The 16,319-nt window shown below is 34.2% G+C and overlaps 1 protein-coding gene across 8 annotated transcripts in view; it reads left to right on the forward strand.

Annotated features, from left to right (window-relative positions):
* Positions 1-16,319, forward strand: part of ANKS1B (ankyrin repeat and sterile alpha motif domain containing 1B) — a gene marked incomplete at both ends in the record, with an annotated part of 1,149,683 nt that overhangs the window by 206,214 nt on the left and 927,150 nt on the right. For all 8 annotated transcript variants that reach the window (XM_081250042.1, XM_081250054.1, XM_081250053.1 and 5 more), the window contains 4 exons: positions 1,631-1,706; positions 4,035-4,136; positions 7,739-7,852; positions 8,820-8,986. In XM_081250042.1, coding sequence (XP_081106168.1) covers positions 1,631-1,706; positions 4,035-4,136; positions 7,739-7,852; positions 8,820-8,986 — 459 coding nt within the window. The remainder of the gene's footprint in view (positions 1-1,630; positions 1,707-4,034; positions 4,137-7,738; positions 7,853-8,819; positions 8,987-16,319) is intronic.

Consider the following 16,319-nt stretch of genomic DNA (forward strand, 5'->3'; position numbering starts at 1 on the left):
AGTGTCTATACATATCATACCCAGAAAATTATAAATCAAGTGCATTTCAGTTATGCCTTTTTGGCAATAAATTCAGATCATGTTGATAGATCTTCAGTGTTCCTCAAGCCTCCTTAACAATGCATTTATAAACCATTTTATACTGGGTTAATTATACAATAAGATTTTATTAATTAAAAACATTTTTACATTATATAGTATTTTATAGTGATATTTCTTTCTTGTATCGAGATGAAAATCCCATACTAGAGATTACTTTTAGTACAAGAGGACAAAGTTGCCATAATGACAGTGTTCAGTTTAACACACAGAGACATGTGCACATACTAAGGACCTGGTAGACATTTTTAAATTCTTGAGAGGGAAAAAAAAATTTTTTAATGTATAGCTAAAAAAGCTTCCTCTTTGAAATCTTCCTTGATCTTCCTCAAGACAGAAACCAATCTCTCCCTGCAATGCTCACAAATTATTGTCTTCTATGTTATGTTCCTACCTTCTTCTACCTTTTGCCCTCAAAATAATTCTTAAATGTCTACATTTTTGAGGTACTTTTTTCTAGGCATTGGTGATACCATGATGAAAAAAATAGATGTGGTCTACATTTCCACTAAACTTACAGTTTATTAAAGGAAATAGACAATCACATAACATTATAATGTAGTACTATAAATGCTATGATGAGGAAGATTAGATTGATGTGGAACACACAGGAAAAGTGCTGGACTTTAGGGGCAAGCAGTATCTTCCTGAGTGAAATTATATTAAAATGAAGATTTGACATGTAGTATAGGTCTGTGGTTCTCAATTATACTCCCTAGACCCTTATTATTACCTGGGAACTTGTTAGAAATGGAAATTTGTGGGCCTCATCCCAGGCTACTGAATCAGAACTTTTCACGGTGGCACCCAGAACTGATTCGTGCTGAAGATTGAGAGCTGGTGGTATAGGTGATGGCCAGATAAAGAGGGCTAGGAGTTAGATCCTGCCAGACCAGCTTTTGAGATCTTTACAGAAGAACACAGAGAATGATACTAATAGGAAAAAGTTTAGTATGCTTGGAGCATAAATAAGGTAGAAGGTCTGGGGAGAGTTGGGATGGGCAAGAGAGAATATGGAAAGCAAAGCAAGGAGAGGATTGTCCAGGTTTTGTAAGCCATGTTAAATTGTTTAGATTTCATTTACCATTGATATTTATTTGTACATCTGTTTCCTCAGATAGAATGTAAATATACAAGGGCCAGGATCATATTTCCATACCTCAGAACATCCCTCAACTATTCTTGGTATAGAGTTAGTATTAGTGCATGCTGAACTGAATGAACTCATTGGATATTCACAAAAGCCTTGTGAGGTAGGCATTAGTACTCTTACTTTATATTTGAGAACTAAGAGGAGGTGAGTGGCTTACCAACATAACAAGGTCAAATGGCTACACAGAAGCTGAGGTGTTTCACAAATTCAAGCTTTTGGGTTTTGTTTCTAGAATCTCTTCTTTATTTCACACTACCTTTCTGTCAGAGTGCTAAGATTACAGAGAATATGTATGAATACATAAAATGACAGAACTTTTTAACCTAAGCATTCCTAATGCAACTGTGCTTCTTTTTCCTTCTTTTTTTTTTTTTCCAGACAGAAAAAGGGAGCGCACTTCATGAAGCAGCTTTGTTTGGAAAGGTAGATGTTGTGCGAGTTCTGTTAGAAACAGGTAACTATCATGATTCTCCATGGAACTTATCTTGATTCTCCATGGGGCTTATCTTGCCAAAAACTATTTGTATTTCAGGAGTAGACAAAGGAAAACGACACTTTTTTTTTTTTCTTGACAATCACCCTTATTTCTTACCTTCACTCTAAATTGAAGGTATGTATTCATACCATGTAGAATTGAGCCTCAATGTTTAGGAAAAAAAACTGATAACAATGTGTACCTTCCTTTACTCAGTAGATACTTTAATAAAAAGCTTTTGGAAATTACAATTTTATACATTTAAATCACATTAAAATAGAAACTACCAAAAAGAAAAGGAAATCTCTGCCTTCTATAGGAGGTTGGAACTGATCCCCGTGAAGTTAAGACAATTGCTTTGTTTATTAAAGAACATACTACTTTCCCTAGGTTTTTATATTGTGAATAATGGTAAACAGAAATTAGAGTTCCCCATTCTTAAGGTAAATTCTCCTTCTAGTTACTTCATCAACTGAGTAGCTATTGTTTGTAAGCTGCAGTGATTTAAAGGGAAGCTTTTAGAGGGAAAGCTTTGAAGGAACAACAAAGTAGGCTTATTTGTCTCCATATGTATATTATGATTGAAATAAAATTGGAACTGAGATCAGATTTTTTTAAGATCAAAAGGCATGGATAATGGAGAGGGTGTGAAGAAAAGGGAACCCTTTTGCATTGTTGGTGGGAATGTAAATTGATACAGCCACTATGGAGAACAGTATGGGGGTTCCTTAGAAAACAAAAAATAGAATTACCATATGACCCAGCAATCCCACACCTGGGCATATACCCAGAGAAAACCATAATTCAAAAAGACACATGCACCCCAATGTTCATTGCTGCACTATTTACAATAGCCAGGTCATGGAAGCAACCTAAATGCCCATTGACAGATGAATGGATAAAGAAGATGTGGTACATATATATACAATGGAATATTACTCAGCCATAAAAAGGAACGAAATTGGGTCATTTGTAGAGACGTGGACGAATCTAGAGACTGTCATACAGAGTGAAGTAAGTCAGAAAGAGAAAAACAAATATCATATATGTGGAACCTAGGAAAATGGTACAGATAAACCAGTTTGCAGGGCAGAAATAGAGACACAGATATAGAGAACAAACGTATGGACACCAAGGAGGGGAAGCGGTGGGGGGTGGGTGTGGTGGTGGTGTGATGAATTGGGAGATTGGGATTGACATATATACATTAGTATGTATAAAATGGATAACTAATAAGAACCTGCTGTATACAAAAATAAATAAAATTCAAAAAAATAAGGCATGGATACAAATTTATGCTTGTAAACAATTGACGTGAGTCTTTTGTGTTTTAAACTATATTTAGTGTGTTTATTTTCCTCAGTAAAAATGTTAAATGAAAAGTATTGGCAGACTATTGCATTGTGATAGTTCTTATGTGAAGTTAAAATTTCATGTATATGTAACTTTGATATGTAACACAATGATATAATAAATGAGGCAACCAATTAAATATGTGCTGGCAACACATTTCCATACAAATTTAAGCAAATACTTAATAATTTTATTATAATGAACTAACTGTTGAGGCTAGATCCTGAAACCTGGCTTTGTTTGTGCTTAGATACTTGGGAAGTTTATAAACTTTTTGCTCTTTGCTACGTTAAACTCTTTACAATAAAAACTCTTTACAATAAACATTTCAGAATTAAAATAATTCCAAAGGTATTTCAGTTACAAACTTTAAGAAGTTTGCTCACTAGGTATTTGATGAGTGTTGCTGACATTGAATATAATCTTGCATAAATAAATATTAAATATTTGACTTTGTATTTGGACAATAATTCAAAATAATCCTGCTTTTTCAACTTTTGTGAATACTAAAGTATTCTAAGACTGTTCTTATACTACTTACATGGTACATTATTTTTACCATATTATACAGAATATATAAATCATATGACCATAATACTTTAGGAATTTAAATTCTAAATCAGTAATATTTTTCAGCTTGATAGTCTACCATTTAGTTAACTAGCTATAACCTCAATTAGCTATAATCTGAAAAAACAATATTAATGAATGGATCAGTGCCCTTTAAGAGTTAATTCATTATCAAGAATGTTCCTAATCTTTGGCATCAGTGGTCTCCCACCTTCTTTCTTACTAAAATCGTGTGTGTGTGTGTGTGTGTGTGTCTTAATTTTTAAAAAATCACCTTAAGTGCTTAGTCTGTATACTTTTGAAATTAGAGCAGTTATATATTGACTGTATCTTCTAATGATACCCCACTTGTGTACATCTAGTGGGTTTTTCTTTTTCTTTCAGGAATTGATGCCAACATAAAAGATAGCTTAGGTAGAACTGTCTTAGACATTCTGAAAGAACATCCATCTCAGAAATCTCTCCAGATTGCAAGTCTCTTACAAGGTAAAGAGTATTGAATGATGGATGAGTTTGCATTACAGTTAAGATTAAATTAAAACTGTCCTAGTTTTCTCTTGGGTTTTAACATTTACTTTTGAATGAACTTATTATTTGCTTTTTTTTCTGGTAGACTTTTAAGCTCAATAATAATTACTACCTTTTAATGTTTTATTTCAGTTTTTCAACTGCTCAGTAATTTTTAAAAAGCTAATTTTTTTACTTATGTGATATTAAAAAGTGTTTTTAATTAAACACATGTAATAAATATGTAGTTATGAACTTGAAGGTATTAGGCCTGTAAAGTGATGATGCTGAGGTATTATCTTACACTTGAATAATACTTTAAGAGTTTTCAGGGATTTTCTATTATTTTGTCTGTTTTCTATAACTATGAGGTAGATAAGTCAGATATCGTTATTCTTTTTGCATGTGAGGGAAACTGAAGCTCCAAGAGGCTAAGTGACTTGCTCAAACTTATATATCCTATTCTAAGTGTTAGAACTGGTGTGTAAATGCTGGGTTAACAACAACAAAATTGTACTTAGTTGAAAGAATACAGATTATTTCCTACCAAATCCAGTAGTACAAGATAATTCAGTCTTGCCAGGCTTTGGTTTTGATAAAGGTCATTTTAAGTACATTTGTAGTTAGTTGCAATTACTAGGTCTACTGAAGGTTTGACAACCATCTAGGTACTACTTTTTCATTTGCAGGATTACATACTTCCCCATTTGATCTAAAACTTTTATGAAAAATTTAGATTTAAGTGCTTTCCATTTCTACTTGGTGATTAGGCCTGATATGTAACACGTTCCCTTAAAAATCCAGTTGTTTGTTCTTTTCTTTCCACTTAGCTCCTTCACTGTTGAGTGGGGATTATCCCCTACAGTTGTTACAGATTGGCTGTGAATGTAACAGAGGGGGGTGGGATGGGTGCCACTGGATGTCATTTGAGAAGCTGAAGAGCAGCTTTGTCCTGCAAGGAGATAGGTGAATTAAAACCATGTTGAGCAGGAGACATGCATAATAGATACAGGAGTCAACAAAGCCCAAAGAGGGGGAAAAAATAGATGCACTACAGGAGGTCATTATGTTCTTTTCTTTCTTTACTTCCAAAACCTCTCAGGGAAGTTCAAACCCCTACAATTTTCTTGTCAATAAAGAAGTTAATTGCAAGTCAAGCACGTATAGAGATAAATCAGAGGTGAATACAAGTGTGGCTCTTCATATTAATTCAAATTAAAGTCAAGTTGAATGAAAACTGAAAAATAAAAGAGTGATATACAGTATTTAAAAAAGTCTTTCCCTTCTAGGCACTTTGTATTTCATATTGGCTTTTTGCCTCTAACTGAACTTTAAAAAAACTGAGACTTGTGCATAATATGTCTTTTGGGAGAAGCAAAATAAATGTCATCCACTAAAAAGGGGGCATGACATAATTACAGACATTTCTAACATATTGCACTGGTTCAACTTAGATGAAAATGTTATTATATAGGAGTAACTGTCTGTTCTCTTAAATGGTCAAGATTCATTAGGTATAACAATTTGCGATGGAGTATTTGTGACATCTTTGAATTTTTAAAATTATTGTCAAATTTTAGAATGTGAACACATTATATTCTCTGCATTCCTGGTTTTCAAATCACTGGTACATTTTATTTTATTATTTATTTTTAATTAATTTATTTATTTATGGCTGCATTGGGTTTTCGTTGCTGTGTGCGGGGTTTCTCTAGTTGCAGGGAGTGGGGGCTACTTTTCATTGTGGTGCATGGGCTTCTCATTGCAGTGGCTTCTCTTGTTGCGGAGCATGGGCTCTAGGTGCTCGGGCTTCAGTAGTTGTGACTCGTGGGCTCAGTAGTTGTGGCTCGTGGGCTCTAGAGTGCAGACTCAGTAGTTGTGGCACATGGGCTTAGTTGCTCTGCAGCATGTGAGATCTTCCCGGGCCTGGGCTCGAACTCGTGTCCCCTGCATTGGCTGGCAGATTCTTAACCACTGCACCGCCAAGGAAGTCCCAAATCACTGGTACATTTTAAGTCTTATGAAAAAGTTTGTTATTGTAGTAAAGACAATTTATAGTGGATAAAATTACTGCCTGAGTCAGAAATTTTCAGGATAGAACCCCATAAGTTGCCTTCTTTTCCTATTAGAATTTGCCTAGTAGAATTGCTCTTAGATAGAAACTGTTTGGATAGTATGAAAACAAAAGTGGTTGGCATGATAGCACACATTTTCTTAAGTGAATTTCAAGAAGAAGGGGTTCCTTCTGAATAAAGAAGCACAAGTATTGATTTAACCCCTTAGCCAGAGGCTGTAAACCATCCACTGTGGGCTGAATGCATTTTAGCGGGTAGCAGATATGTTTTGTTTAGATCACATACTTTTGGCTCACACGGTGTTTCTGTAAAAATTGAATTACCTTTCAGCATTTAAAAATCTAGGATTTCAACTAACTCCCCAGAGTTTTGGTTTCTCAAAAAAATGCAGGCTTTCGTTCTACTTCATTGCCGAACTTTAGATGGGGCATCTGCTCTCTGGTTAGCCAGGCTCTGCAGGCTTTCCATTTTTTTTTGTTACATTGAGGTTGAATGTTAATCGACATTTATCCCTGCATTCAGATGCTGTTTTCTTATGATTAAGGGAAAAGTGAGATGCTTCTTGTACCTATCTGGTTTTGCCATTTATTAGCTGAATGAACATGGCCAAGTTAATAATCCTTCCCCTTTAGTTGTCACCTTTAAAACTGAGATAGTACTAGTGCCTGTGTCATAGTTTTGTGAAGATTAAATGAGTTAATTTATATTAAATACTTAGAACACTGCTGGGTGCATAGTAAGCAATACTTGAGTTTTATTATTATTATATCGTCATCAGAATTGGAAAAATGAGAGATGGGCTGAGTGTGGGACAAAAAAAAAAAAGGTAAAATGTCAATAATAGGGAATTCCCTGGCAGTCCAGTTGTTGGGACTCTGCACTCTCACTGCCAGGGCCTGGGTTTGATCCCTGGTCACAGGACTTGGAGCCTGAATGCCACGCGGCACGGCCAAATAAAATGAAATGAAGTTTTAAAAAAATAAAATAAATGACAATAAAAAAAAGAATGGGAAAGAACATTATTTCTTTGTTGAACTAAAGTTCAATACGCAATTGTGCTTATCTTACAAGATTACAGCACCATCATAAATTAAACTTATCCCACTTCATGCATGTATGTTACCTGACTGATCATTATATCCATCTGAATTTGATATCCCTGTTTAGGGATGAAGTCTATTCAAAGCATCATTCAGAGAGTTTTAAACCTTCAGGTAGGGTATATTTACGGAAACTGAGGATGTTAAGGAAACGTTGTGACAAAAATTTAGTTTTCAGAAAAAGTATTTGTGAGTCTCTTCTAAAATATCTTTTCTGTTTTAATTAAAAAGCTTTAAATTAATAGCTCATCATGAAGTTCTTTCAGTTTGTTTGGTTTTTTGAAGGTCTTTAAAAATTTAGGATATAAATAAATAAATGAAAAAATGACCATCAAAAGTAAAACAAAGTTAAAGTTTTTAAAATAACTGAATTCAAGTATGTAATTTCAAAAACTTATCTACACAGAATATTTAGAAGGCGTGGGAAGATCAACAGTCCTTGAAGCACACATACAGGAAGATACAACACAAGAAACACATATTTCATCTCCTGTTGAGTCTCCTTCCCAGAAAACCAAAAGTGAGTAGCTAATTGTAAAACCCTTGAAATGATACTAGTCTGTTATGTACTAAACTGTTATGTTTGTCCTATATGTACAAAAAGGCTCATACTTGTGAAAATGTCAGGTCTAATAAGTTATACTCTATATTTTATCCATTTATTCGGTCAACATTTATTGAGCTCCTGCTATTTGTCAGGCAGTATTCTTGGTCCTGAGATACAGTGGTGATCAAAGGATATAGCAATCCCTGCTGTCATGAAGTTTACATGGAGTGGGTATTTCACAGTTGACTTTTTTTTCCCTAAGGTATGTTTTTAATGTAGAATAAAAATATTTATATCTGGATTGTAACTGCTAGGTTTTTTTCAGAATGAATTATTGGGATGAATTTCCTTTCTGAGAATAATTAGAAAAAATGAATATTTGCACGCAGCCTACAAAACAGTCATGTTGACAGTTGATGCAGATTATATATCTGTTCCTTCTGTTGTCCCTTTATATCATAATTTATTAATTACTTACATAATTATATGTTTAAATACATTCTATTTCTTTTTATTGAACCTAGGAAGTAGGCTGCCAGCACCATTTCAAATTTGTTAATGAACTGTTGAATGAATTCTGTCAGTGAAGTATAATGCCCATAAAAGACTATTGAAGATTAAATGCTATAGTAAACGAAGCCTTAGGAACTGTAATTCCAGATGCTTTTATGTACTACATATACATAAACCTTCAATACTTATTTCCATTTTGAGAAAGAATAAAAATAGGCAAAACTGAAATTTCTCTTTGTTTTTTAACATTATTGTACTAATTATGATTTAGTACCTTGCTTTCAGCAAAATAAATTTTCTGACAACTTAATCTTGTTTGCCATATTTTGAGTTCTAGCACCATACTAGTTATATTTTTATTGTTTAGCATCAAGTTTTAGCAGTATTCTTTCTTGAAACTTTTGAAAAATTTACTGTCTTCTTACAGGTGAAACTGTGACTGGAGAATTATCAAAACTCTTGGATGAAATAAAGCTCTGTCAAGAAAAGGATTATTCTTTTGAAGATTTGTGCCACACAATATCAGACCACTACTTAGATAATTTGAGCAAGATTTCAGAGGAAGAACTTGGGAAAAATGGAAGCCAGAGTGTAGTAAGTAAGGGGGGAAAGAAGACAATGTGTCTGTCTTTGCCAGTTTGTTGTGTACCTGAGAGGCGTAGGATTTATGTGTTATCCTATCTTCAGATTTAGCCAGTGTCAAATGTCAAGCTTCCTGTTGCTCTTGCCCTGATATTCATTGGTGTTTCATTCTCACCGCATGTGTAGGGAAGAAATGCTTTGATAAATCGCTTATGGATTGTGATGATCTCACTGTTAGACCCTCTTAACACATGAATTCATAGTTTCTTTATGTTCTTTTAGTTTTATTGGGCATAATGATATTGGTTTCCAAAGAAAAAAGAAAACCTGCCTTTTGTCTTTTTTCCCTGTTTTCTCTATGATCTGAGTCTAACCCCATCTTGAAGAAGAAAGACAAAGCTGAACCATGCATATATACTTCCACAGCCACTCCGTAAGTCATAATAGGTGAGAGACGTTGTGGAAAGTTTGACCTGCATATTTCTATAATCTTATGCAAATCCAAATGGATTTGCATGCAACCTATAAGCTCAGAATTTAAATCATGTGTTAGAGATTCTTGCTTATTTGGATTTTTATGTTAACACAATAGCAAGAAAAACTGTAGAGAATCAATCAGATTAAAGTCAAGATTTGTGTACCTGTCTTTTATCCTATAGAGGAAGGATTTATAGGATGCATTGGTATTAAAGGAAATGCATTATTATGATATGAAACCTTTTCTCACTTTTAGAACTTAGTTTGTTATAGAAATATTACACTTTCTTCAAAAGCCCATAATTGAGTGGATTGTGTTAAGTATGTCATTTTATTTATGAAAGCTAAAAAAAAAATTGCCAAGTATAGTGACTGTTATGAGAACATTTACTTCATTTAGTCACTTATTGTGAACAGTGACAGTTTCCCAGGGTAGTATTTGCTTGTCTAGGTCCATGGCCAGTCTTACCTTCTAGGCCTGTTTTTTCTTTTTATCCTTTGCCACCTGTCTTTTGAAAACATCACATTATTGGCTCCAATAAAAGCTCTTTTGAATAATTATGATTAATTATATATATATACTGAAGTAAATACTTGTAGGTTTTACCAAATGAAATCTTTATATTGATGAAATATTTACTGTTGTAATTTTAATGTTAGGACAAAACTCCTTGTTTTAAATAAATCTAAAACAGGTCTATGTTAACTCCAATTACAAACCAGTTACATTTCAACATTTCCTTGAAAGTTGGTTAGAAATTAAAACGTATTTATCCTACATAAACAATACATGGTGTTCAGGTCCACTAAGTGGCTGCTTCGGGCCCTCTACTTCTTAACCCACAGATTTTCTGAAAGCCCTAATTTTCCAGACCAGTGGTTTCTAAACTTTTCTTGTTGTAGGTACCAGTAGTAAACAAATTTTGAGCAAACATCCCAAATGTATTTATAATTTTATATATATATATATATATATATATATATATATATATATATATATATATATATATACACACATACACATTCTAAGAATATATGCTATAAATTATGGGGCATATACTACAAGAGAAATTCAAGTGAAGAGGATAAAGAATAAGTGTAAAATAGAAGATCTAATTTTTTTTTCTTTTATTCAATTGGTATCTTGTGCACTTTGGGCTCTACATGATCTGCTTGGAGAACGTAATTCAAACTTATAGCTTTTGGGTGGTGATGGCAGGGGCTTTTGGCATTGAGAGGGTGACATAATTTGGGGAAATGATGGCCAAGTTTTTTGTAAGTCAAAGACTGTTATTGTGATAGTAGTAAGGGAGAAATGAATGCTCATAAGTTGAAGTTAAGTTCAAAATTCAAGATTGTACTTCCATACAAGCAATCACTGTTTGTTCCTGTGACAAACTTTATATTGAGTTCTTTGAAAATATTGTCATATAAAATATTAAAGGTTACATGAGGCAGAAAAGCAGAGGGTACATATGAGTAAGAGCAAGCAGTTCTATTTATCTGGAATAATAAAGTTTATAAAGGGGGACAATGGGAGATAAGATGAGAAGATAGGTCAGGGTCAGGCCATGGATGATTTTGAATGTCAGGGTGAGAATTTTGGTATTTATTTTTTAGGAAATGAGAAAAATCTAAAGGATTTTAGACACATAAAAGGCTTTATTGGACCTTCTCTACAGCCTGTGTTTTATTTGGGTCATTCTTGTTTTGTTGAATATCTGTTTCCATTTTTCACAAGTGTTTTTCCAAGTTTTTAAAATGAATTATACTCTCAAATTATGCAAAAAATTTAATTGAGTACTTACAGATCACCTGATATAGATGGTCATTACCACGTTGTGAGCTATAGAATTTATAATAGCAATAATGAGATGCGGTTTCTGACTTCAGGGAGTTCAAAATTTCTACCCCAAGAAGTCTTCAACTGCAGTGTGCAGACAAGACTAACATATAAACGACAAATATATATTACAAGAGCTGACATTTATTAGGTGCTTGCTATTTGCTGTTCTAATGCTTTATATGACTTATGCCACCTAATCTACACAGTAATCCTAACAATGGAGTTACAGATTTGGGAAATGACTCAGCTGGCAATTGGCAGATCTAGGATTCAAACTCAGAGCCAATGTCATTACTTCCCAGCTACATTTCTTATAATAAACTACCCTGTGGCCAAAGGAATTTTTTTAAAGGGAGAGGTTAGTGATTTATAGGTATTCATTGAAGTCTTCATGGAGGTAGGGAGAAATTAAACTGGGATCTGGAGGAAGGGGACACATTCTTTTCACTTGTATTGGAATGAATGAATGAATGAATGGGAGAGGATTCTAGCCTGCAGAAATAGGATGTGCAAAAGCACAGAGGTGAGGCCTAGCATTTAACATGAGAAGAATTTGTTTTGAAAAGTAGTGGGGAGTAAAGCTGGATAAGTAATGATAATATTTAACACTGATGGAACACTTTATTTATATTAACTGATTTAATCCTCACACTAACCCTATGATATAGGTAGTATTATTCCTCCCATTTTACAGATAAGAAAATGGAGGCACAGAGAACTTGTAAGACTTTCCCAAGTTTACATGGTAAGTACCAGGGCCAGGATCTGAACAAAGGCAGTCTGGGGCTTGGAGCCATACCCCTTACCACTCAACTATTTACTTAGACAACAGGGACAAATAATTAGATTTGGGAAGCTAGTCAGAAGTTTAATATTGATGCTGAAGAGAATAACTTTTGAGTATGGGAGTTCTTTCATGAAGGTGACATTTTTAGAAGATAAAAGTGGTAACTATATGTCAGATGTTCTGGGGAGGGACTCAGACAGTGACTCTCAGCAATGGTCATACATTAGACTTATCTGGGAAGGCTTCAGAAAATACTGACACCCTCAGGTATCATGGCAGACCAACTAAATCAGAATTGTTTTGGCTGACTCTGAGCATTGTTCTTTTTAGCATCTTTATTGGAGTGTAAGTGCTTTACATTGTTGTGTTAGTTTCTGCTGTATAACAAAGTGAATCAGCTATACGTATACATATATCCCCAGATCCCCTCCCTCTTGCATCTCCCTCCCACCCTCCCTATCCCACCCCTCTAAGTGGTCACAAAGCACCAAGCTGATCTCCCTGTGCTATGCGGCTGCTTCCCACTAGCTATTTTACATTTGATAGTGTATATATGTCCATGCCACTCTCTCACTTCATCCCAGCTTACCCTTACCCCTCCCCATGTCCTTAAGTCCATTCTCTACATCTGTGTCTTTATTCCTGTCCTACCCCTAGGTTCTTCAGAACCTTTTTTTTTTTTTTTAGATTCCATATATATGTGTTAGCATACGGTATTTGTTTTTCTCTTTCTGACTTACTTCACTCTGTATGACAGACTCTAGGTCCATCCACCTCACTACAAATAACTGAATTTCATTTCTTTTTATGGCTGAGTAATATTCCATTACATATATGTGCGACATCTTTATCCATTCATCTGTCGATGGACACTGAGGTTGCTTCCATGTCCTGGCTATTGTAAATAGTGCTGCAGTGAATATTGTGGTACATGACTCTTTGAATTATGGTTTTTTCAGGGTATATGCCCAGTAGTGGGATTGCTGGGTCATATGATAGTTCTATTTTTAGTTTTTTTTTTTTTTTTTTACATCTCAGGAAAGCTGTTTTTATTTTATTTTATTATTATTATTATTTATTATTTTTTTTGTGTGGTACGCGGGCCTCTCACTGTTGTGGCCTCTCCCATAGTAGAGCACAGGCTCCGGACGCACAGGCTCAGCAGCCATGGCTCACGGGCCTGGCCGCTCCACGGCATGTGGGATCTTCCCAGACCGGGGCACGAACCCGTATCCCCTGCATCAGCAGGCGGACTCTCAACCACTGCGCCACCAGGGAAGCCCATATTATTTTTTTATTAGTTTCTGCTTTATAACAAAGTGAATCAGTCATACATATTTTTAGTTTTTTAAGGAACCTCCGTACTGTTCTCCATAGTGGCTGTATCAATCTACATTCCTACCAACAGTGCAAGAGTGTTCCCTTTTCTTCACACCCTCTCCAGCATTTATTATTTGTAGATTTTCTGATGATGGCCATTCTGACTGGTGTGAGGTGATACCTCATTGTAGTTTTGATTTGCATTTCTCTAATGATTAGTGATGTTGAGCATCCTTTCATGTGTTTGTTGGCAATCTGTATATCTCCTTTGGAGAAATGTCTATTTAGGTCTTCTGCCCATTTTTAGATTGGGTTGTTTGTTTTTCTGATACTGAGCTGCATGAGCTGCTTGTACACTTTGGAGATGAATCCTTTGTCAGTTGCTTCATTTGCAAATATTTTCTCCCATTCTGAGGGTTGTCTTTTCATCTTGTTTATGGTTTCCTTTGCTGTGCAAAAGCTTTTAAGTTTCATTAGGTCCCATTTGTTTATTTTTGTTTTTATTTCCATTTCTCTAGGAGGTGGGTCGAAAAGGATCTTGCTGTGATTTATGTCATAGAGTGTTCTGCCTATGCTTTTTTTTGTTGTTTTTTTTTGTTTCTTTGTTAACATCTTTATTGGAGTATAATTGCTTTACAATGGTGTGTTAGTTTCTGCTTTATAACAAAGTGAATCAGTTATATGTATACATATGTCCCCATACCTCTTCCCTCTTGCATCTCCCTCCCTCCCACCCTCCCTATCCCACCCCTCTAGGTGGTCACAAAGCACCGAGCTGATCTCCCTGTGCTATGCGGCTGCTTCCCACTAGCTATCTATTTTATGTTTGGTAGTGTATATATGTCCATTCTACCTATGTTTTCCTCTAAGAGTTTATAGTGTCTGGCCTAAAATTTAGGTCTTTAATCCATTTTGAGTTTATTTTTGTATACAGTGTTAGTGAGTGTTCTAATTTCATTCTTTTACATGTAGCTGTCCAGTTTTCCCAGCACCACTTATTGAAGAGGATGTCTTTTCTCCATTGTATACTCTTGCCTCCTTTATCAAATATAAGGTGACCATATGTGCATGGGTTTATCTCTGGGCTTTCTATCCTGTTCCATTGATCTATATTTCTGTTTTTGTGTCAGTACCATACTGTCTTGATTACTGTAGCTTTGTAGTATAGTCTGAAGTCCGGGAGCCTGATTCCTCCAGCTTCATTTTTATTTCTCAAGATTGCTTTTGCTATTTGGGGTCTTTTGTGTTTCCATACAAATTACAGAATTTTTTGTTCTAATTCTGTGAAAAATGCCACTGGTAATTTGGTAGGGATTGTATTGAATCTGTAGATTGATTTGGGTAGTATAGTCATTTTCACAGTGTTGATTCTTTGAGCATTGTTCTTTTAAAAAGCTTATTCTAACATGCACACTATTGGCCTAGAGGACCAAAAATCTGCTGGGACATACTGAGGTAATTCAGGCCTCAGATGATGCGTCTGAATTGAGGTCTTGATAACACCACAGGATTATAGAATTTTAGATGTAAATAAATCTGATAGATCTTCTGGTGCCCAGCCTAATTCCCATACTCTCCAGTGTAAGAGCTCTCTTGAATTAGGGAGGTTTTTAGTTTATCATTAAGGAAAATTCAAAGTGTAGTCCAGCCATAGTCTTAAATTACAATTATTTCTATATTTTAATGCAATACTAAATGTGCAAAAGAGTTTTGTTTATTATTCACATTATTGGCTGAGGATGGGCATTTGGGTTCATTTAAAATTTAATTTTAGATTATATGAAACATTCAACTTATTCATTGTAATATGAAAAATAATTCCAAAATTTTAAAGAAATCAAAATGTAAGGAAAATATGTTCTGTAACATTTATGTTATTAATTAATGTATTTTTCATATTAATTATTTGGCTTGAATTTTGTGGGTATTTTAACTATTCTTCATCATTTTAGCTTTTATTGCTTTTTTCTTCCGATAGAGGGCGCTCTAATTCAGTAATTTAAAATACAAAATCAGCCGTCTTATGTAAGAACTTTTATTTTTGAATTGGAGGTTTTGGTTTTATTAACATATTAGCCTTAAGGTGGTAGTTTGAATAATTTTACTAAAATAAGTGAATTAGAAATGAAATTCTTATTATGATTGTATCTATTTGATAGAAGGTTTTACATTTAATGTGAAGGGCATCTCAAGTTAAAATTACATTTTATTTTGTATAAATTTTAATTTAAAAGTCAGTCTGTTTTAAATTCCTTTATAATATGCATATGGAATCATTTTCTAAGTTGAATTAAGACATTATATAATGTAGAATGTAAATTTTGCAGAAATATAAATATCTTCACATTCTTTATCAACCCCTGAAATTTAGGTTTTTGAAAGAATATAAAATTATCTGAAAAAAATTTTCTATTCTCTTCATTTGTTTTTCCAAGTCGTATTTGCAGCTTTCTGTCCATGTTTGTAAACAACGTACACAACTCTTCAATGTGAACACACCATGCCTTAGAGAAATTTGATGATAGCATAAGATCATTAGAATTTAGGTTTCAGGAAACATTGTTTTAAGATATAAAATTAAAAAGGCATTATTGCCTCATCAACCTATGTCTCTAAGAAATAAATAAGAAGCATCAGGGATGAAATGGATTATGTAATTTTATGTAATTTTTCTTCTGAGGGGAAACCTAGACACAAGCAGCATCTAAGGGTTATTGTTTGAAAGGGGTTGTGTTGACAGGTTTTGAGCTATTTAACTCTTCTCACTTATCTCTTTTATGTTATTTCACTTTTGGTCCATTATAGAATCCTTAATTATGTGTAAGCTTTCTGAAGTATGAGATATTTAGCATTTTAAGATTTCAGGTTCAACTTCTCAGTTTTTATGCCAAGCTTCTATAAATTGCATGAGAGCA

The sequence above is a fragment of the Mesoplodon bidens genome, assembly GCF_964165515.1.
Source record: "Mesoplodon bidens genome assembly, chromosome: 11".
NCBI classification, from domain to species: Eukaryota; Metazoa; Chordata; class Mammalia; order Artiodactyla; family Ziphiidae; genus Mesoplodon; species Mesoplodon bidens.